This window comes from Aspergillus alliaceus (assembly GCF_009176365.1).
Source record: "Aspergillus alliaceus strain CBS 536.65 unplaced genomic scaffold BDW43scaffold_19, whole genome shotgun sequence".
Taxonomy (NCBI): Eukaryota; Fungi; Ascomycota; class Eurotiomycetes; order Eurotiales; family Aspergillaceae; genus Aspergillus; species Aspergillus alliaceus.
Window position 1 is genome coordinate 308,111 of NW_022474702.1, and position 19,928 is coordinate 328,038.

At 49.3% G+C, this 19,928-nt stretch overlaps 7 protein-coding genes across 7 annotated transcripts; 4 read left to right on the plus strand and 3 right to left on the minus strand.

Moving 5' to 3' along the window:
- Positions 1-202: 202 nt before the first annotated feature.
- On the minus strand, positions 203-1,126 carry BDW43DRAFT_274797 (peroxiredoxin family protein). The gene is made up of 5 exons (XM_032041774.1): positions 844-1,126; positions 680-779; positions 579-624; positions 349-514; positions 203-296 (listed from the first exon to the last, which is right to left on the minus strand). The coding sequence occupies exons 1-5, from the start codon at positions 1,049-1,051 to the stop codon at positions 268-270; spliced, it is 549 nt and encodes a 182-aa protein (XP_031900837.1). The 5' UTR covers positions 1,052-1,126; the 3' UTR covers positions 203-267.
- Positions 1,127-2,490: 1,364 nt separating this feature from the next.
- On the plus strand, positions 2,491-4,490 carry BDW43DRAFT_274799 (pepsin-like aspartic protease; the record flags this gene model as incomplete). The annotated part of the gene is made up of 3 exons (XM_032041775.1): positions 2,491-2,916; positions 2,991-3,312; positions 3,378-4,490. Coding segments are annotated over exons 1-3 (1,004 nt in total), but the record flags the coding sequence as incomplete, so codon positions are not given.
- Positions 4,491-6,919: 2,429 nt separating this feature from the next.
- Positions 6,920-8,002, plus strand: BDW43DRAFT_319080 (putative allergen Asp F4-like; the record flags this gene model as incomplete). Its single annotated transcript, XM_032048830.1, has 1 exon — positions 6,920-8,002. The coding sequence occupies one exon, from the start codon at positions 6,920-6,922 to the stop codon at positions 8,000-8,002; it is 1,083 nt and encodes a 360-aa protein (XP_031900839.1).
- An 815-nt stretch (positions 8,003-8,817) lies between these two features.
- On the plus strand, positions 8,818-12,730 carry BDW43DRAFT_274803 (DUF3433 domain-containing protein). The gene is made up of 3 exons (XM_032041776.1): positions 8,818-9,249; positions 9,338-9,784; positions 9,843-12,730. The coding sequence occupies exons 1-3, from the start codon at positions 8,904-8,906 to the stop codon at positions 12,644-12,646; spliced, it is 3,597 nt and encodes a 1,198-aa protein (XP_031900840.1). The 5' UTR covers positions 8,818-8,903; the 3' UTR covers positions 12,647-12,730.
- A 944-nt stretch (positions 12,731-13,674) lies between these two features.
- BDW43DRAFT_274804 (uncharacterized protein) lies at positions 13,675-15,172 on the plus strand. Its single transcript, XM_032041777.1, has one exon. The coding sequence runs from the start codon at positions 14,074-14,076 to the stop codon at positions 14,746-14,748; it is 675 nt and encodes a 224-aa protein (XP_031900841.1). The 5' UTR covers positions 13,675-14,073; the 3' UTR covers positions 14,749-15,172.
- Positions 15,173-15,364: 192 nt separating this feature from the next.
- On the minus strand, positions 15,365-16,164 carry BDW43DRAFT_310680 (uncharacterized protein; the record flags this gene model as incomplete). Its single annotated transcript, XM_032047010.1, has 3 exons — positions 15,365-15,575; positions 15,634-15,705; positions 15,773-16,164. The coding sequence occupies 3 exons, from the start codon at positions 16,162-16,164 to the stop codon at positions 15,365-15,367; spliced, it is 675 nt and encodes a 224-aa protein (XP_031900842.1).
- Positions 16,165-16,898: 734 nt separating this feature from the next.
- Positions 16,899-19,244, minus strand: BDW43DRAFT_310681 (FAD-NAD(P)-binding-domain-containing protein; the record flags this gene model as incomplete). Its single annotated transcript, XM_032047011.1, has 1 exon — positions 16,899-19,244. One exon carries the CDS (start codon positions 19,242-19,244, stop codon positions 16,899-16,901), a length of 2,346 nt encoding a protein of 781 aa, XP_031900843.1.
- Positions 19,245-19,928: the final 684 nt, after the last annotated feature.

Consider the following 19,928-nt stretch of genomic DNA (forward strand, 5'->3'; position numbering starts at 1 on the left):
CCTGTTGCATTACGGCCGAGAGACGGGGGCCCACGCAGAACTTGATATATCCTGGGTATTACGACACGCTGGAAGCATATAGGCAGGCGTTGGAGTTTTTATTAATGTACATTGTCTTGCTATCCAGCTGGGGGCTATATTATCCTAGCCTTGGCTATGGTTGGTGGAAATAAAAAAAGATATGACAATTATGCGGTAGATAGATTGGTTTGTTCTACATATGCATACAGTATGCAGTTTCTGTATGAATCATTATATAGTCCTTTTTTAAGCGAGGACCTTCTCGGCCGCGGACACTAGAGAGAGGTTAGTAATTGAAGAGCAGCGCAAGGGGGACAGCCATCGTACCATCGAGGCCGGTGTTATCGGGCTCCACGAAAGCCTCCTTGACCTTGCCGTCCTCAACCAGGAGGGCATAACGCTTGCTGCGGTGGTTTCCGAAGATGGAGGTGCTATCGAAGGTGACGTCGAGCGCCTCGGAGAACTTGCCGGCAGGGTCGCCCAAGAAGCGGACCTAAGTTGCTTCCATTAGCATGCGACGGTGGACAAGAAAAGCTCTTCGTAAAGATTGTACTTACACCGCTCTTGCCAGAGGGGTCAAGAGACTCAGCCCACGCCTTCATGCTGTTCTGTATGGTCAGCCAATTGGGCTGCGAACGGGCCGGATGCGGTCCCTTACACAAAAGAATCGTTGACCGAGACGACGAAGATCTGGCCGGCCTCCTTCAGCTTCGGGTGGTTAATGTATCCGGGGACGTGAGAGCTGGAGCACGCAGGGCCTGTTGACGAACGTCATGTCAGAATTGCAGAGTTGGAAATCCTTCTGGAAGAAAGGGTACATACTGAAGGCCGCGGGGACACCAACAATGACGCCCTTTCCCTTGAGCTCCTTGGCGAGGTTGACCTTGTTACCGGGGGAGTTCTCAACCAAGACATCAAGATCTGGGATGGAGTCGCCCTTTTGGACGAAAGCGGGAGCAGTGCTATGGAAGAGAGCTCTCTGCGACAAGGCTCGGGGAACACCAGCAGTGAGACGACGAGCGGCGAACATGGTGGCGTGGGTAAGATTGGAGGAATTGAGTGTTGCAATTCGGAGTAGAGGGGAGATAACAGTTGAGATGATGCGTTTTCAATGGAATATGTTTTGACATGAAGATTGAGTTGGAGGTGGAAAGGTACCGATGGACGCTGATTGGTTGGTGGTATTTGACTAAGCATTGCGTCATAACCTGTCCCTCTCGAGCCTGAGGCGCCGGGTTGAAGATATTCAACCCTCGGGGAGCCAGGGCTCAATACTCTTTAACAAAATATTCTAACATAGTCAAATAATAGATTGACCCTAAAGTAGATGGTATCTTTCGAACAAAATAAACTAGAGCTTTTTCACCTGAATAGAGACTTATACATGTCTAACCACGGGCCATACCAAGGCCGGGACCTGCCATATATTTCCTTCCATTTTAGGGCAAGGTGTGTTGAAACAGTTTTGCTTCAATATCAAGCGCGTGCTTTCGATGATAGGCCACTTAAGTGCCTTTTTATAATCTTCCCATCTGGTACACGGTGGAAGTAATGTAACTTCAACTTGGCCATTTTTTTGGTGAGGGAAGATGTCTGCATTGCAAAGGGCAGCTCACGCTGTACCGAGACAAAGAAAAGGTGACCATAAAACATCTACTAGCCTTACGAACTAGTATATCTTAAAATGAGGGATCTCTACCTAGAGCCCCCTGTAGCGAGTACCTCTTGCAATTATTGCCTTTCAAGGTTGGTAGATACAATAAAGGGCCGATATCCCGAAGGTGTCAATAGGGGTTGAGTCTCGTAAAAAGGAGCTGACATGCCAAGCGCATAGTAGCCTCGTGCTTTGAAATATCACCCGCCAAGGTGAGGATCAACCTATCAGAATTGCTAAGATTACGGTGTTGGGCTTGTCTCAGAATTTTCATCCGAAAGAGATATTGATCGATTGACCCACAGTTGTTGAACCATGGAGAAAATTTTTCGGTCCAGCTGTCAGTCAACCAGCTTCTTTTCCCCATTTCGGAAATTGTCTCTGAGTGTCAAAATGTAGAAAAAAAAAAAAGATAAAGAACATAAGGTTGGATTCATCTATCCTATTGGGGGAAGGATACCGACAGCTATTTCTTTTCATCGGGGCTTGTCTCCAGAAACCATTGCAAATCTCCAATCTGAGCTCATATAAACCCACCCACTCGGTCCACTCCTGGCTTTTATGGTACAGAGTCCAACGGGCCTCGTTATGGTAGGTTAGCCGCTCACAGTCAGAATTACAATACGATTAATCAGGGGGTATAATGCGATTGGACCACCTCTCCAAGTGAGACCCCGTTGACTCACCAGCTATTACTAGGGAACCCGACCGGACTAGACGGAACTAATTATGTCTCGCTGCATAAGGCCGAGGCGCCGGCGATCCGGCTTCTGCCTGACTGGCTCGCGGCCTTTTAATGCATTGCTTAGCCTCGCGGCCCTCGCAGGTAACTGGCTGTTCTGTTTGAACGGTCAGTGTTCAATATACGCTATACACTCTAGGTGGGAGCTATAGAAATTTGCGTCGCATCGCAAGGCTACATCTCTCATTTTCCGCCCCATCCGGTGTCGTAAGGCGAGGCAACATTCTCAACTTATAAGCTTTGTCCAGCACCCAAACCCTCTTCCATTTGTTTACAGGAGGAAGATACAAGGCCGAGAAGGGGAGTGGGCGCTGTTGGTTACGAGATGCTGGGCACATCTCTCATATCTCTCGCTTTAACGAGCTTCTCATTTGTGAATGCCCTCAATCTCAATCAGCGCGATGTTCCGGCCATTGTCGAGCTGCCCATTGAGCGTAAGCAAGTTACTGGTGGGTTGCATAAAAGAGATTCGACACTCAACTTGCCTCTGTCAAATTATGTTTGTCTCCCCTTTACATTCCGTTACTTTAACCGCTAGTGAGTTATGGACCGACAGCTAATGCACGTTAGTAGTATTATAGTTTTTATATTCTAAATCTGACACTGGGAACGCCCGCCCAGCAGTTTTCGGTGGCGTTAGATACTGGAAGCAGCGACCTATGGGTGAATATCCCCGACTCGTCTTTCTGTTCGTCTGATAATGATCCGTGCGCTCCATTTGGCGTTTATGATACCCACGCATCCTCTACATACAAGAACCTGGATATTGATTTCAACGCAACCTACGGCGACGGCACAAATGCCCACGGTTACTATGCGACTGATAAACTTACCCTGGGTGGTGTGAAGGTTGATGATATGCAGTTTGGTGTTGCCGAGTCAACTACAGTCACACGTGAGTTTACTATTGGTATCCGAAGCGATGTTGCTGGCTAACATGTCATTTTTGCTTTCTGTCAGAGGGTATCGTCGGTGTAGCCTATGAGGCTCTTACGAGTGAAGCATCACATCAAGGCAAAAAATACGCCAATCTCCCACAAGCCCTTGTCGATAGTGGTGCCATCAAATCACCCGCATACAGCCTGTGGCTCAACAATCCCAAAGCAAGCCGAGGCTCCATCCTCTTCGGCGGCGTTAACAAGGCCATGTACAAGGGCATTCTTCAGACTGTGCCCATTGTACCCCTTCATGGGCAGTATTCCTACTTGGCTGTTACCCTGACCGGTGTTTCCGTGGAACACGGCAACGAGCCCACCGATTACTCCTCTCAACTTCCCCTGGTGGTATTACTCGATTCGGGCACGACCCTAACATATCTGCCTGAAAAACTTGTCAACCAGATCTACAAGGAGTTTGACGCTACCTTCCTCAGCGAAGACGGGATCGCTTATGTCGACTGCGACTTGCAAAAAAAGAATGCTCACGTAGTATTCAGCTTCTCTGGGGCGACTATCAGCGTTCGAATTAGCGAATTAGTCCTTGAAGCCCGTGCACCCAACTTCCCCAAGAACACTTGCGCCTTCGGCATTGTCCCCGCTGGGAATAGCCTAAACTCCATGTATATCTTGGGAGACACTTTCCTTCGAAGCGCATACGTTGTGTATGACCTCGCTAACAATGAGATATCCCTCGCCAATACCAATTTTTCACCTACCAAAGATGAAATCTTGGAGATCGGCACGGGAACCCGCGCTGTGCCCGGTGCCACCCCGGTAGAGTCTCCCGTCACCTCAGCCACAGTTTCGTCCGCCACCGACCTTGTGCATACCGTCACAATCGACTCCGATGTTACTGGCTCCGACTCTACGGCTGGGAAGACATCTTCCTCGAGAGGTTCGGCAGCATTGCCGACAAGCAATACGAGACAACTTCTCTCTGGCCTCGCAGGCGCAGGTCTTCTCCTTGCACTCTAATGATTGTTTCTTTCCCTTTAGCGCGTTATATACCAGACCATGACCGATGTTATGCATTGCATGATTGATAGCCTTTGTCTTTTTCTAGATATTGAACCATAATGTCAAACCAGAAACCAATGTACATATCATAGATTCATGAATGAAAGCGGTAATCACCTAAATCCATATATACTGACTCAATACACTCCATGGCCAACATTGGGAAAAATCGAAGCACAGGTCAATCATCGGAGGTAACTCCAGCTTCCAAATTCCGATCAAATAAACCTACAATCAACCCAGCATCAATAGTACACCTAAATCCACACACCGAACGGCCCTAATCTTCCTCTCGGGCTTCAAACCCCTCTCTCCAGATAAATTTCTCTCCGTCTTAACACCGACAGCACCACATATTTCCGCATCCTCACCATACCTATCTCTATCGCGTAAAGACACCATCACCTCCCCCAACCCCATCGATTCTCTGAAAGATATCCCGGCTAGATTCAACGTAACGCCGAAGTGCTCTCTAATTTTGGATAGATTAGCAACGGAGACGATGAGGGGTTAAGAGGGAGGGCAAAGGGGGTTTCGGAATTAGTTCAAAGAGCGTCCTTAGAGGATATGATTTTGATGTATTTTTGGTGATTGAGTTAGACTTTATTGTAACATGCTCGGCTTTTGCTGTGGCTACTAATGCTACGGATACCTGCAGCCCCTTGCGTCGTTAAGCATGACAAACATCCGTAGGATCTAGGGATGTGACTTTGGTCTTCGCATTTCATACTGAGTCTTGATTCAAGTGTATCTGCGACAGCATGCATATTGCATCAGAAGGCTTCCACTGCATTGTGGGAGCTTGCAGCTGATGTGACTCTTACGCTAAGGTCTGTATGGGCACGTCGATATATCGCACGGAGAAACCAGAGCGGCGAGTCTACCCTAGCGAACAAAGCCCCCATATTGGAGATGCATTAGTGACCATGAGGGAGAAATGACATAATATTAAAGACGATTGCAGCAAAGGTAGGATGGTACCTGTCTCTTTACCACAAGTGTTCTGGTGTATCCGTGCATGATAGGCCAGCGATGTAGTCCTGGTATTTCCGGCTGCTCTAGAAGAGACCTCAAGTGTTAGTCCCAGATTCTATTCGAGAATGCTTCCAACCTTTTAATGAGAGCAAGGCCACAAGCGTGATGACTCATGTCTCAAGGACTTGTACAGTATGGGGCGTCAAACGACAACTCCAGCCCTACCATGGCAGCAACAAGTAGGACCGCAACAAGACCTCAGGTCAAGGTAAGGCTAAATTGGAGTTTCCGCTCCTGTAATTAACCTAGTTAGTATAAGTGGAAAAATATATTTGGATAGCTGGAGTTTTGCATGTTGTGTGAAATATCCCGTTACTACTCAAGGGATGCAGAAATGCACCAGCCCCTATCCCATGAGAAGAGCGACACCGGACAAGAACACACTTCAGTAAGAAGAAAAGAGCTGTTAGTGAAGTGTTCGTAATTGAATCCCCGTACCTGATAAGGATTTTTGCACGGTCGGTAAACATATTTAGTGTGAAGTTCATCGATTGGTGGCCGGCAAACCGGGAGACGATTCAAGTAGTATACGTACGCTGGACCCACTGTTATTAGCACCAACTTTTCGGCTTTTATTTTCTCTTCACCTTTAGTGTAGCTCTACATTGACACAGGGAAAGTCTACCTCGTGGATTAAGTCTCAATATGAATCATTGTAGTAAATGGAAACTGAGTCAGTTTGCGCCACACGTGGCGCCGATCAATCTACGGAAGTTGATGCTATAACAAAGGGAGAGAGGAACCATATCTAATTTGACAACTTCATCGACGAGTAACTCTGTGGCGGAGGAATTTGTCTGCCTGAGTATAACAAGCTTCTGGCTAATGCATCGAGTAGTCTGGACCTCGGAATCAACCATCCCCACAGTGAACTATGCCGACAACAGAGCCACAGCATTGCGCCAGAAAATGCCACAGCCAATCCCGACATGGCTCGATGCTACCGTTAATTTGGACTCCAGGGGCAGAAGTTTCTGATTCGTGGAGCGCAAGGTTCAAGTATGGATAACAGTGTACGTTGGCTGGTCGAAAAAGGTGACGACGCAAGGGATGCGTTCCGTAGGAAACGAATGGCATGTTCGTGACTGAATGTAAGATTGTGGAAAACATCAACAATCAGAAGCCACTAGAAGCCACAATACGTGCGTATGCAAAAAGAAGCCCCCATCGTCATGTTTAATATGACTTTCGAGCATTTCAGATGGTCTTCATCTAGCTGTCCGACTCTGGGCTATCGACTCGTCATTACGATTACTCGTCCCGACGGTGTGAATTGAAACGCAGCAACCAACTTTAGCCCTCATTTCACTATGGATATCGGGTCTAAGTGCTGACGATTAATTTGTCTGACTCCACTTGGTCCGAAACATTTGGGGATTTTGTGCGATACACCAGCGAGCTTATATACACCTCGAAGAGCTCTCGTTCTGTGGTTTTCGATCGTTCAGCTTCGATAGCTTCCACTCCTTTCATGCAATTTTGCTAACGCTCCTTACTTTGATATCATCCACAATGCAGTGGAAGTCACTCCTTTTGTTCGTTGCTATTGCCGACTCGGGCCTTGCTCGCTTGCATGGCCATGAACGTCGGCACAAACACCATCCCGCCCATCTTGAGCTGGCAGGCCCAAAGGTGGGCCTAGATGTGAGAGATGTTAACGTTGGGGTCGTTGCTGATCTAGACGTTATGACCGTTGTCGACCTGGAGATCATTACCGTCACCACGACTCTAACCGGGGAAGGCGGTGCTCCTATCCCAACCTCCGCCGGTACTACGACCGTTACGGCAGCACCAGCCGAAATCACCGCCGCTGATACACGCAAAGACGTGGTCGATCTTGACCTCAATGCCAGCCTTGGTGTCTCCGTCGACGTGTCTTCCCTCCTTCCCAGTGCCGAGAGCACCGCAGCAGCCACCGCTACTGCAGCAGGCGGATCTGCCAGCTGGACATCGATTCCCTCCAGTGGGGAATTTTCCACCACAGGATTCGGAAAGCGCACCAGCTCCAGCGGCAGCGGAATCGAGTATAGGGGTAACATCGGCAGCCCATGGGGCAGCAACATCCTCGAAGTCAGCCCCAGCAACGCATACCAATACAAATACGTAGTCCAGTTCTCCGGCAGCAACACTGAGGACTGGACCGTCGTTATCTGGAACAAGGTCGGCCCCGACGGCAAGTTGGACGGTTGGTACGGTAATTCGGCCCTGAAGTTCACCTTGGGCGCCGGCGAAACGAAATATGTCGCCTTTGACGAGAACTCACAGGGCGCTTGGGGTGCGGCAAAGGGTTCTTCACTCCCCACTGATGATTACGGTGGATACTCGTGCACTTGGGGAGAGTTCGATTTCGGAAATACGAGCAACAAGGGCTGGTCCGGATGGGATGTCTCCGCTATTCAGGCACAGGCGGCTGGGCAGACGGTTCAGGGTATGAAGATTTGTAATCACGACGGAGAGGCCTGCTCAACGATTACTTCTGGTGCTGCCACTGTGACTAACGCTTATACGAAGTCGGAGGCGACGGTAGATGGCATTGGCGGCGCACTCGAATCGGGGGCGGTGCGCTTGATAACCGTTGTGGATTACAGCGGGTGATTTGTAAATAGGCGTAGATATGTGTATATATCAATTGAGGAGTGTATATATATGTATGTATATATTGACCGTCATTGGTGACAGTTCTCGAGACTGTCAATTTCAGAATAACAGAGTCCAAGCGTCTCGTTTCCGTCTTTCTACTTAGGGATTCTAGATATTGTCCCGTTGAAGTGGTCGTAACCCTTGTTAATAATTTTACGTACGTAGTAGGTGTTGGCACTTGGATCCACTATCAAGGAGAAATGATCGCTGGTTGGTTTATTTCTGGCAGAGTGGGAACACGGCTCAACGTAGGGCTCACGGGGAGATATATATACATATTCTTCGCCGTCTACGCTCCCCGTTTGTCTTCTTATTATCAATTATTATCCACCTCCCCGCCCAAAAGAATCATTTACTATGAAATAGAAGATTAACAAACAAAGACAAGAACAAAGATGAATGAGCTATAGAGGGGACAATGACTAAGGGCTTGCCTGAAAGGATACGAGATTGTTCACGACCTTCCGACTCCACGATATATGTACGTGGGGGTCTGACACCTTTGGTGCCATGATCTTCCCGTCTTCAGTAATGAAGACTAGTGCCTCAACGGGAAAATGAGAGTGCACATCAGGGTTAAGATTAAGAAGGATTGTTCAAAATGGCCCCCACTGAGAGAGGGAGGCCAATACGAAGTCCGGGCGTGGCTGCACGGACACGGACTTATATCGGATAGGCAAGGGATTTGCTCAGCCTTGCATCGTTTCAACCTTTCTAATTTCTTTTTTAACCCGACCCCCCGCCTCTTTCTGAGCGTGAGATTGATTTTTCCTCGCTGTTTTGACATCCGTCAAATATGTATATATGATCCCCTGCATGTATGGCTTTTTATGAGGCATGAATCATTACGACCGCGATGCCCGATTCTTCCTTTGCCGAAAGGATCAGCAGAAAATGGAATCCCGCTGCCAAGAAACATACGTTAATCCAAGTCCACTCCCACGAACGCAGAGACACGGCGTCGACCTCGGAATCCAGTCAAGAAAATGAGACCCGCTATGAATGCAACCACCAGAACAACGGTGGCCCTAAGTTGTGGACACCCGCAGTCCTCCGCCCTTTGGTGTTTGTCGCATTCGCAGTACTCTTCGTGATAATACTCGTAGTGGTCCAAGTGCTTTACAGTTTCTCGAACCGAAACAATGGATTAAGTGCGAGTGACCCGAAGTATCGTTATCTTTGGACATACGGCCCCACGGCTGGTAAGGCGAAGGTTTTTTTTTTTTTTTTTTTTTGTCTTTTCTACTTCGGGGTCAGACAGGATTTGCTCCTTTGCTGACATTAGCTAAGTTTTAATTATTGTGGCTGGGATTTGGGGACAAGTCGAGTATCGCACGAAGCAACTCATGCCATGGAAATCCCTGAGCCAGACACCGAAGCCGGCATCCCAGACCTTGCTACTAGATTATGTCTCGGACTGGAACGTGGTTACCCTGTTCAGGGCCCTGAAACGCTCTCACTGGGCCGTTGCCGTCGCCATCCTCGGAACTCTCCTCCTGAAGCTACTCACGGTGGTTTCGACGGGCCTGTTCATGCTTCAAAATGTTCACATCAGCAATGTTAGTACCAAACTGGCGGCGCAAGCGGCGTTCAATGGGACGGGCTATAACAGTACGAAAGTGGACAGTAATGCTGCGCTGACCATTGTCGGCTCGAAATTCCTCAATCTTCCCCATCCTGTTGGAACGACAGATCAATATGCGTTTCCTCCTTTCCGTAAATCCGAGGCCGTATCAGGTAGGTGAACAGGACGAATCTGCCTCAAAAGGATACAAATTTGACGATGGTTTCATAGCTGCGGACACTATTGTTTCCGGCACCGTGGGCTTGTTTTCTGCGGATTTAAATTGTGAAGTCGCGAAGGTCACAAACTGGACACAAGACTGCCGAACTCAACATTGCGAACAAACCAGGCTCAACTTGACTCTGAGCACCACAGACTGCGCACGGTTTCATTTCACAGCGTTCATGAGAAGCACTTCCGCTGTGGGTGGATATCAAGGAGATGTCTTTTTGGAGAAGTGTGCGAGTGCAAGTGATGACCGTAATGAACGGGTGATTTTTGCGGCTGCGCATTGGCTGAATAACAGTGCAAGAGTGCAATCTATTGTTTGCGAGCCCACCTACACAATATCTCCAGGGCTAGTTTCGCTTTTCGAAAGCAATCAAAGTGTGGCGAGTATCGATACCCGCTCTGCCAACAAGACCGCGGTGAATCGCATGATCCCGGACGTGACCGCTGTGGATGTAGGTGCTGGGTTGCTTTCAACATTATCGGCTGTGCATGGCTCTATAGGCTCCCTGATCCAGCTAGATAACGGTTACTTGGCGAATTTAAGCGACCCAAATAACAACTATCTCTCCTCCTTTTACCGGATTGCAACTGTATCCTCCCCGGGCGACTTCGAGCCTTTGTTGGATGCAGCGGCCCTGGAGGCTATGTCTCGCTCAACATACAAATCAATTGCCGCCCAGATAGCCAGACAATACCTGATGACCCCCGCAGACGAGTCATTGGATGGGACGTATTCAGCAAGTACCAAGAGGCTCGTTGTGCGAGAATTATCCGTTCGGCTCATGGAAGCCACCCTGGCGCTGCTGATCTTGGTGTCGGGAATGATGTGGCTGTGGAGACCAGTGAAGAACACGCCTTGCGACCCTGGAACGATATCTGGTCTGGCAACGATACTTGCAAGGAGCTCAGATCTGTCTGAGAGACTCTCTGGCATCAAAAATAGGAAGGATATGAAAGCATCGCTCTCTGACGGTCAATTCACCTCGCAGATCGAGAGCAAGGCCGGCCAATGGACCTTCCGCATCGTCGCGGAACACCAGACTAAAGAAGAGGTTCGCTCTTCCCAATCGATTAGTCCATTATCCTGGTGGAGGCCTCTCTCGATGACATTGTGGTGGCGAAGTCTTACATTGGCCGTGCCTCTCCTTGTCATTGCAGGACTAGAGACCACCTACCAGATATCTCAACAACATAATGGCCTGACAGATGTCAGATCTGATGGCTATATTCGCTACACCTGGGTTTACATTCCTGCTTTTATAATGATACTAATACAGGCTCTGTTCGATGGTACCCACTTTTCCACTCAGGTCATTCAACCCTACGTGGACCTGAGACGAGGGGGGCGGACGGCACAGGAAAGCTTGATGGATAACTACCTCTCGAAACTCACGGTTCATAGCCTTTGGAGTGCGCTGGCCAAGATGAAGTATGCGATTTCCGCTACGGCGCTGACCATGGTTCTGGCACCTTGTTTGACTATCGCAGCGAGCGGCTTATATTCGACCGAAGACGTGAGCTTTGTGCGTGCAGTGTCTATCTCAAGAAGTGACACATTTAACTTGACAGTGGATCCTAAGCCCTTTAATCCAACCCACAGAGGGATCGGTCTTACCGGAGCTCTTGTCGTTGCGACAAATGTCTCATATCCAGACTGGACATATGATGAGCTAGTGTTTCCTGCTCTGAAGGAAAACTCCCTAACGGATGTGAAGCGGAATGCTTTATATAAGCCTACAAATCAGAGCTCTGCGGCTCAAAGCATCTTGGACGTGACACTGCCTGCACTCCGTGCGGGCCTCGACTGCACTGCTCTTGAAGCGAACCAGATATTAAGAGCGAAAACATTCCAAGGCAGCCCCACCACCTCAGTAGATGTGTTTATCGGAGATAATTGTACCACTTTCTCTCAGAAGCTCGATAACGGAACTATCTTCCGGTCATACGATGTGGCCGTCACAACCAACGCCACTGACAGGACCCGTACGGTCTTCGGTGCCTTTCGAACTACAGAAATCATATACAAGAATCCGGGCTGTCCGTCGATGATTGGATTATATGGCGTACTAACCAACCCCAATTCCACGGACGGCATACGTGGGTTCACATGCACGCCGTATGTTGATGTAGTGGACGTGGATACAAAATTCGCCCTTCCCGGGCTAAAGATCAACAAAGCTAAGCCGGATGAGTCCTCGAGCAGACGGTTCGCAAACTCAGACAACTTTGCATCTCAGTTGGCATTCAATATGTTCTTACCACAGAGTACCGCTGAGGATGAGGCATTGGATATCTTCTTCACCGCTATGATAAAAGATCAAAAGACCCTGATGATCTCGGATGTCGAACAGGCGGACCGGCTCCCCGCCGTGGTGAATGCCACCCAGCATCTCTACCGTGTTCTTATGGCTCAAAGCCTCAATGGGAACTCCCGACTTCCCCCTCAGAACGAGACGATATACAATGGCACAGTTATGGATCCTACGCGCGTTCGTCTCCAACAAAGTGGCGTTTCGACACGGATACTTGAAGGGTTTCTTGCCGCCATGGTCCTCTGCACGCTTGTTGCATTTTACTTGCTACGCACGAGGGAGGTGATCCCCGTGAACCCGAGCAGCATCGCTGGGGCTGCCACGCTGTTGGCTGGCTCGGAGATGTTGAAGCCCGACGTCATTCCGCCCGGATCGGAATGGTACGACGATAAGGAGTTGGTGAAACGCGGGGTTTTCAGTGGATTGATGTTTGGTCTGGGGTTGTGGGAGGGTAAGCGGTTTGGGATCGATATTGGGCGGCCGGAGGAGTAGATACTGTTACATCTTTTGTTTCATTCTCGTATACTAGTGGTAGTGAGACATGCTGGGACTTGGATACGTTGTACTTATTTTAGCGATTTTAGGTTAGGCGAACTCTTAGACGCTTATCTTCTTGCCATATCCTTTCCCAACGTCGAATGCACAAATAGACCCAAGATGAACAGCCCCAATGATTTTCGATAACTGCTGAGGAAGTCCTTAATTTGGTACGCCTTGCGAGAGACATTGCGGTGTATTCCACTGCGTACGAAAATATTACGACCAAGCCTCAGGCTGTCCACCGTCTTAGGTAATGCGAATATTTCCTACGATCTGAAATTGTCGTCTTGTCTTGATCTGAGACAACTGTATACTTGCTATCGATATTCACGTTGTCAGACCCACCGCGCTTCGTGTATGCAACTGATAAGGCCGAGTGCCGAGACCTGCACGTCCCCGGCAATGTCAACTGTTGGTTGCTTTTGATACGCTGCTTCTCTTAGAACTGCACAGCCGTGTACTCATCTGACTTGGTCGGGTCGCTCTCTGTCTGCTGAGCTTTTTTTGCTGTCAAACTAAAGCTGTCAGCTAAAGATAGAACCATGCAACTGTACCAGGGATCCACCAAGCCATCTTACTGTCCTCGGGGCCGTTGCATCCTACGATTTCAGGCCCGCAAACTCTGTGACAATTCTCTCGGGGCCGAACCATGGTTGTCGAACCTACTGGCGGTGGCAGTAGTTATTCTGTGTTGCCAGTGCCGAGGAGTGAATAATAAGAATCCGCTCCGGGCCTCTCACAGTGAAAAGAGGCAGGCTGTGGAGAAGCAGCTGGGACCAGGATGCTGGCCAACGGGATGCATTGCAGCATCACACAGGCAGATAGAAAGTCATGTCACCAGCATGCATTGTGTGACTTTTTGCACAGCCCTAGACCGCCAGTCGTTAGTTGACTTGGCGGGTCCACAGAATGGGAGCCAAAGATCCAATGGTAAAAGACACCAACCCGACGATCAGCCTCACCTTAACTGGACTCCTTTTTTTTTTCCCAGGGTTTCCGTACTTCCCCGGATTTCCGGTGAGCTTCGGCTGGGTAAGGGTTTCCCTGCGCCTTGCGTCTATCTTTAGCCTTCCTCTGTTTACCTTGTTTCTTTTTTACTTTCTGTATGTTTTTGCCCAATTTCTTCGCTTTTTCTGATCCACTGTGTTATTAATCTTCCTATGCCCCATTGCCGAATATAAATATATGGACAAGATCCGCCGTCCAGGAGAATTATTCCTCATCATCATCAACTCAATTGCATAGCATAGCCACCACAACACACCACAACAAACCACAAACTACCATATCACATTACTTCTCTTACTCTTAACTCTTAACACGACTATAATCTCTAATAATATTCCCCTAATTCTAATACCCTTAATCCCACAATCAAAATGCACTTCCACACCACAACTTGGGCCACAGCCTTGACCACCCTCCTCACCCTGACCACCGCTCTCCCAACCACCCTCACCACCCGCGACGACACGCAATGCAAACCCGGAACAGCCTTCTACGTCTGCCAAATCAACAATTTCCGCGGCTGCTGCAGCATCGACCCCTGCGCCCTCGAATCCGGCTGTCCCGACACCACCCCAACGCCATCTCCGTCCCCAACGCCATCTCCAACTCCCTCCTGCCCAGCCGGCAAATCAGAAATCTACCTACCAAAAATGCAAACCTACCTCTCAGACTCTGAGAACCCGGTCTCCGAACAGAACATAAACCTCACCAAGTCCGCAGACAAAGAATGGTCCCAAACAATGACCTTCTCAGTACCCTCGGGCGCAAAATCCTGCACTCTAATGTGGGGTGTGCTGGAGGAGCGCAACTTCAAGGCTGGAGATAATGCGCTGGTGCGGGTGTGGCAGGGAGCCAAGGCGGAGGGGGATAGCATTGGGGCTGCGGATTTTACGAATTGGCCCGGTGTGAGCGGGGCGCATGAGCATACCGTGGGGCTGGCGGAGTGCAAGGAAGAGATGGTTTTTAGGGCGAGGTTGGAGAAGGAGAGTGAGGTTTTCTTGGAGCAGGATGGGGAGACGGGGTGGTATCTTCAGTATGAGTGTTAGGGTTGGGTTGGGTTGGACGGGTGGTGATTGGTGGTGGGGTTTGCGAGGGGGCTGGGAAGGGGGTTGGTGTGGAGGAGTTGTTTTTTCCCCTCTCGACCCTTCGGGGCGGTTTTCTTTTTTCTTTAATTTCTTTAATTTGCTGATTTGTTTGCTTTGTGCTTCTTTCTTATAGATAATTTGTCTTATTTTTGTATATTGTTGGTTTTTTGTCTATAGTTGGCTAATGTTTAGGTCATGAATATGTAGATTAATGTGGATATGTAGTTTGATCTGGTATGGTACACAGTATCGTGTGATTCAAGTAAATACTGCAATATATGTCGTAGGCCTTCTAGAATTTGCACAGGCCTGCTGGTTTCTAAGAGTCATGCCATACAAAGTCCTCGAACGGCGTAGACTAAATAGAGTTACAGAAAAGATGGATCGACCGGCGATCCAAATTTTACTCTCAAGGTATACAATGTTATACAAATTATATGTACAATATTCCCGATAAACCCTGCCAATCTCAAATACATATACAATCCAAGTTGAAGTAACGTTAAGCTCGACTGGAATGCTAGGGCTCCTGACACTCCCGTGATGTCACGCCCACATGGCAAATGGCATGCATCCCTTACGACATGGCAGGAACATTAATGGACTTAATCTGCCACATCTTACCACCCTCACTGGAAGTCAACCCAGAGTATGTCGCACCACCAGCGGAAGAGATCGTGTTACCGAAAGTCTCGTCAGCCTCCGCCAGGGTGATTTTCGTGTCCACGTATTTCTGGGCGGCAATGGTCCTGGTGCAATCCTCGTTGCATTCAGTGCCAGTTCCGTAGCTGGCTTAATTAGTATATTGTACCCCTTACACCCAGGGGCAGATAGGAGAGAACTCACCCAGTCATGTAAGGACCGGACTTATGCGAGATGGTAGACAGGACGACTCCTGTCTTCGCGTTGGTGACATCCCTTTAAATCGCATCCGTCAACGTTGCCCCGATAATCACTGACTAATAAATAAAGAAGAGAAACATACTGCAACCAAGTGTCATTATCCTCTAGCAAAGTATACTCAATCCGCAGCTGATCATCACCCCCAACAGGCGAAGCATTGCCATCCAACTGTCCAAAGCTACCGAACAAACTCGCACACACACACCACTCGCCCGACTTTGCACCACACCAATCATTGCTAGCCCAGCTCTCCAGCGTCGTCTGAACAAGATCACCAGTACTGTTGCTCATCCCAGGCCAGAGGAACAGCACACCATTCTGCGTAGCCGGCGCAGCACCGAGAATAAGCGTCGTCACAGCATTAGTGATAGTCGACTTCGACGGGCCGCGAGAGACGCTTCCGCCCCATGTATCGGATCTCTTGGCGGCCAGCGCAAGGGTTGGAAGAAGAAGAGCGGGGGTTTGGAATTTCATAGTGGAAGAAGATTATCCGGAAGATCGCTATACTTTCCCGTAGAATTACGCTGAGTTGCCAAAAAGACCAAGAATTTTCATGAAGCTTTATATCGCGGGTTGGGATCTTAGCGCGAGGAGTCTGCAGGATAGTATCTCACTTTAAAACGGCTTCCTCCTTTATCCTTTCTCCACCTTTGCCTGGGTGCAATATACTTGGATCTGGTAGACGGCTTTTTCAGGAATCTTATTGAGGGCCAGGGGGAACTATACCGCCAATGGAGAGACTATTCGGCATTTGTTGGATGGTGGTGGGATGGTTGGTTTGGGATAGAGATGTCTCGGGGTGGCCCTATATAGCCGTTGGGGAGATTATTCCGTGATTATCTGTGGAGCTAGAAGCACCAAACATAGTCGGGGACCCATCTTGTTGGGGGTGAGGAGGTCGTATACGATATGACAGCGGGATAGTGTTTTATGCTTATTAGGCACGGTCCTGACGTAGAAATATACACAGTGGTAGGGGTTAACTTGAGATTGGTTGCTCTAGATACGAATCCAGAAGTACCACAGAAAGAAAAGAGATACCGTAAGGCAGTTACTGAGAAATCTAGGAAATGCCATTGACTCGTTTATATTTTTAAATGAAAGCCTTTGTGATGCTCCACAATAGTAGAGAATGAGACAGAATCAATACCACCGAAAACTCCAATAAAATGAAAGCAGTCCAGCCCTGAGAAATCATGGTTCCACAATTACTGCCTATTCTGCTCGTACCATTTCTGAACAACTTCGTCAATGTGTGCCCGGAACTTCTCCTGCTTCTCGAGAGGCGCAAACGACTCCACGATAACATTTACTATACTTTCTGCGTCAACCAGCCGGATCCCGTCTTGACGGTAGCCCTCGAGGTCTTCTTTCGTCGGGAAGGTATAATAGCCACTCTCCTCAGCCTTTTGCGGAACATTGGGTAGCTCTTTGCCCCGAGCGATCTTATCACACACATCCGCCGCCAACTTGGCCCCCATTCCATACACATCATTCATAAAATGCAGCATCGACTTGGAATAGTCTATAGGATGCTTGCGGATTTCAACAAGATCACCTGCATCCCATTCCTCGTCGATATCGTGGAGGGAGTACCCGAAGTGTGTCTCCTTATTCTTCATGGCTCGGACCGTCGTCATAACACCACGATAAGCAGGGAGGGTGCCCGGGTGAAGGTTGAGTAGCCTCCTGGGCCGGGAGAAGTAACGGATAATATCTGTTTTGAAGCGCTGGTAGCATCGCAGCGATAGACCCACGTCGATGTGATGCTTTCGGAGGCTGTTGATGAAGGAAGCGCTGTTCACGTTGGGAACCTCTTGGACGAGGATACCATATGCGCTCTTCATTTGCTCGACTGTCATATGTGCTGCTCCTTGGGGTTTGTCGATTTTGAAGTATGGGATGACATGCTTTTGTAATAGCTCTCGCTCGAAGAAAGCTAGCTCGCGTAGTTCGAAGGGGGGAGTGGTTTTGCGGTTCGCCTTATGTACTGGGAGGAAGACGAAGGGCGTGTGGCCGGCTGCCAGGAGTTGGGGGACCAGGGTACTGGCCATGAGATGTGAGAAGAGGTCACTTCCTAGGAAGATCGCGATATGTAAGGGCCGTGCGATGGGCTCTTGTGTTACGGCGTCTGCGATTCGGGCGGCGTGCGCGGCAACGCGGTCGATAGCGCTCACATAGAAATGCGTACCTCGAGTAAGCGACCCGATGGCATACAGGCCCTCTGAGGCACGCAGACTGTTGAAGTCAACGGCTACACCGCCAGCAGGATGAGGTGTAAGGAGTCCCTTTTCAACTGCGGACTGAATCAGTGGTGACTCAATGCGGTCGAGCTGGCACTCCTGCCCGGTCGCCTCGATCACATAGGGGGCTTCGAGAAGGCCGATGGAAGTTTGTGCCCTGAAGGTGCCATCCCAGTGTACCCGGTCACCTTGTACTACCTGTAGCTGTCCTTTCTGCAACAATTTAAGGATTTTTTGGGCATTTGATACTGGCATTCCATGGCGGTATCTCATCCAGGGACTGAAGAACTTGTCCATAAAGAGCTGCTGGCTTTTGGTGGATAGACTGTTCCAGTACCGCTCGATGACTGGGGCTGTGCTGCGCAGCACTGTCTGCCATGCGACTCGACCGGTTTTTGCAGCGTGTATATCGTATTCCAGCTGTTTGACGGGAGATTCATCGTTGTGGAGCCAGCTCCAGTCGCCATTGGTAGCGTGGAAGATCTCTTCCATTAGATTACTTGTTACCTGAAGCAAGTTTTCATCGGCGTTCTCCTCGATATGCCTTGCAAGGTCGTGCAAGGCATAGCGGCGAGTGAAAGGTGCTGACTCCCCTTGGACTTTAGGAAGACTGCCACTACGCGACATGAAAGTAATAGGGCCCTGATGTCCATTCGCGGAGAGAAAGATAGCTGCATCAACAGCCGAAAGTCGTGAGCCGACAATAATAACCGAAGCATCAGAGGGAATAGCTCTCAGTTGAGACGTAGGCCATGGCCCTGGGAAGAACCCAGGCAGATTGACGAGGTGAGTGTTGCACACAGAAGTAAAGTTACCCAGGGCCAACACAACAGACTTGGCGGGCAACTGGGTCCCATCCTGGAGAGTCAAGAGCATTGTGCCATCTGTCTGTCGATCAACGTCTCGCGCCTCTTGATGAATAACTGAGACACCCAATCCGAGCTGCTGGGCTTCCTCAAATGCCTGCGCCCACATAGCCTGAAGATACTCTCCATAGCTTGCCCGTGACGGAAAAGGCCCACTTTCTAGGTCTTTTCGCCACTGGGTAAAATGGAGGGGGTTGTCATGATATAACCCCATGGTATCGGTATGCATATTTAGGATGGTACCCGTACATTGGGACGAGTATGGCAGGCCAGGTCCTGGCTGGCCATTCTTTTCCACAAAAATGACTTCTTTCAGCGCCTGTCCCTTCTTGGCTCGTTCAATCAACTGGAGAAGGATTGCAACTCCACTAGCACCGCCTCCCACCACGACGAGGTCAGTTGCAGGAGTGGAAGGTGAGTAAGTGCGGGACAATGTTGAACCCATGATAGAAAGGAATGAAGCTGTCACAATGGAGATTGCAATGATCTGGGGCCTAACACAAGCAGGAAGCCCACCCGTTTATATGCCCTTTTACGGACAAAACCTAGGGCTAATTTCGGTCAGCGAAGGTGGCAAGTAGAGGAAAGAGACCTGAGCACATTACGACCAATAGCGGGGCTGTTGTATAGATCTGGCCAGGGCGTATAGATATGCCAAGAACTCCGCGCGTATTTGGGGCCTTGATCGTCTCCATCAGCTGGCATGACGGCGGGTCAATAGCGGCGTGCCGCTCGCTCGCTGAATGAAACAAGTTGTTGAAGGAGGGGAAGATCAGTGGATCTCTTCTACGTGAGTGAATGCCCGGCTATTAAGATCATCAGCTTGTCATTTACATTATATACCAGACATGGACTACTAAACGGCCTTACGCGGAGTCCGATAGCGGGGAAGGGCTACTTGTTGAGAAGCTTGGTATCACTTGTTGATCCATTAGGGTATTCCCCGATGTAGGGATCTAATGGCGAGTCGATTAGTCCGGGTGGGTGTCCTCGAAATGAATCTCGTTCTGGTCAGGAGCCTATGCAGATGAAGACGGCATTCACATCATAATATGCGTGATATTGAGGGGAGTACGCGTACTCCATGACGAGAGCCTGCATCGTAGACTCTAGTATTTTAAGGGCCCAG

Bases quoted from the DNA above. Each gene is read 5' to 3' on its own strand.
- BDW43DRAFT_274797 (XM_032041774.1), bottom strand. From the start codon at position 1,051: ATGTTCGCCGCTCGTCGTCTCACTGCTGGTGTTCCCCGAGCCTTGTCG. The intron at 515-578 runs GTAAGTACAATC...GAAGCAACTTAG, and splicing joins ACCCCTCTGGCAAGAGCGGT to GTCCGCTTCTTGGGCGACCC. The intron at 297-348 runs GTACGATGGCTG...ACCTCTCTCTAG, and splicing joins CGATAACACCGGCCTCGATG to TGTCCGCGGCCGAGAAGGTC.
- BDW43DRAFT_274803 (XM_032041776.1), top strand. From the start codon at position 8,904: ATGCCCGATTCTTCCTTTGCCGAAAGGATCAGCAGAAAATGGAATCCC. The intron at 9,250-9,337 runs GTAAGGCGAAGG...ACATTAGCTAAG, and splicing joins GACATACGGCCCCACGGCTG to TTTTAATTATTGTGGCTGGG. The intron at 9,785-9,842 runs GTAGGTGAACAG...ATGGTTTCATAG, and splicing joins TAAATCCGAGGCCGTATCAG to CTGCGGACACTATTGTTTCC.
- BDW43DRAFT_274804 (XM_032041777.1), top strand. From the start codon at position 14,074: ATGCACTTCCACACCACAACTTGGGCCACAGCCTTGACCACCCTCCTC.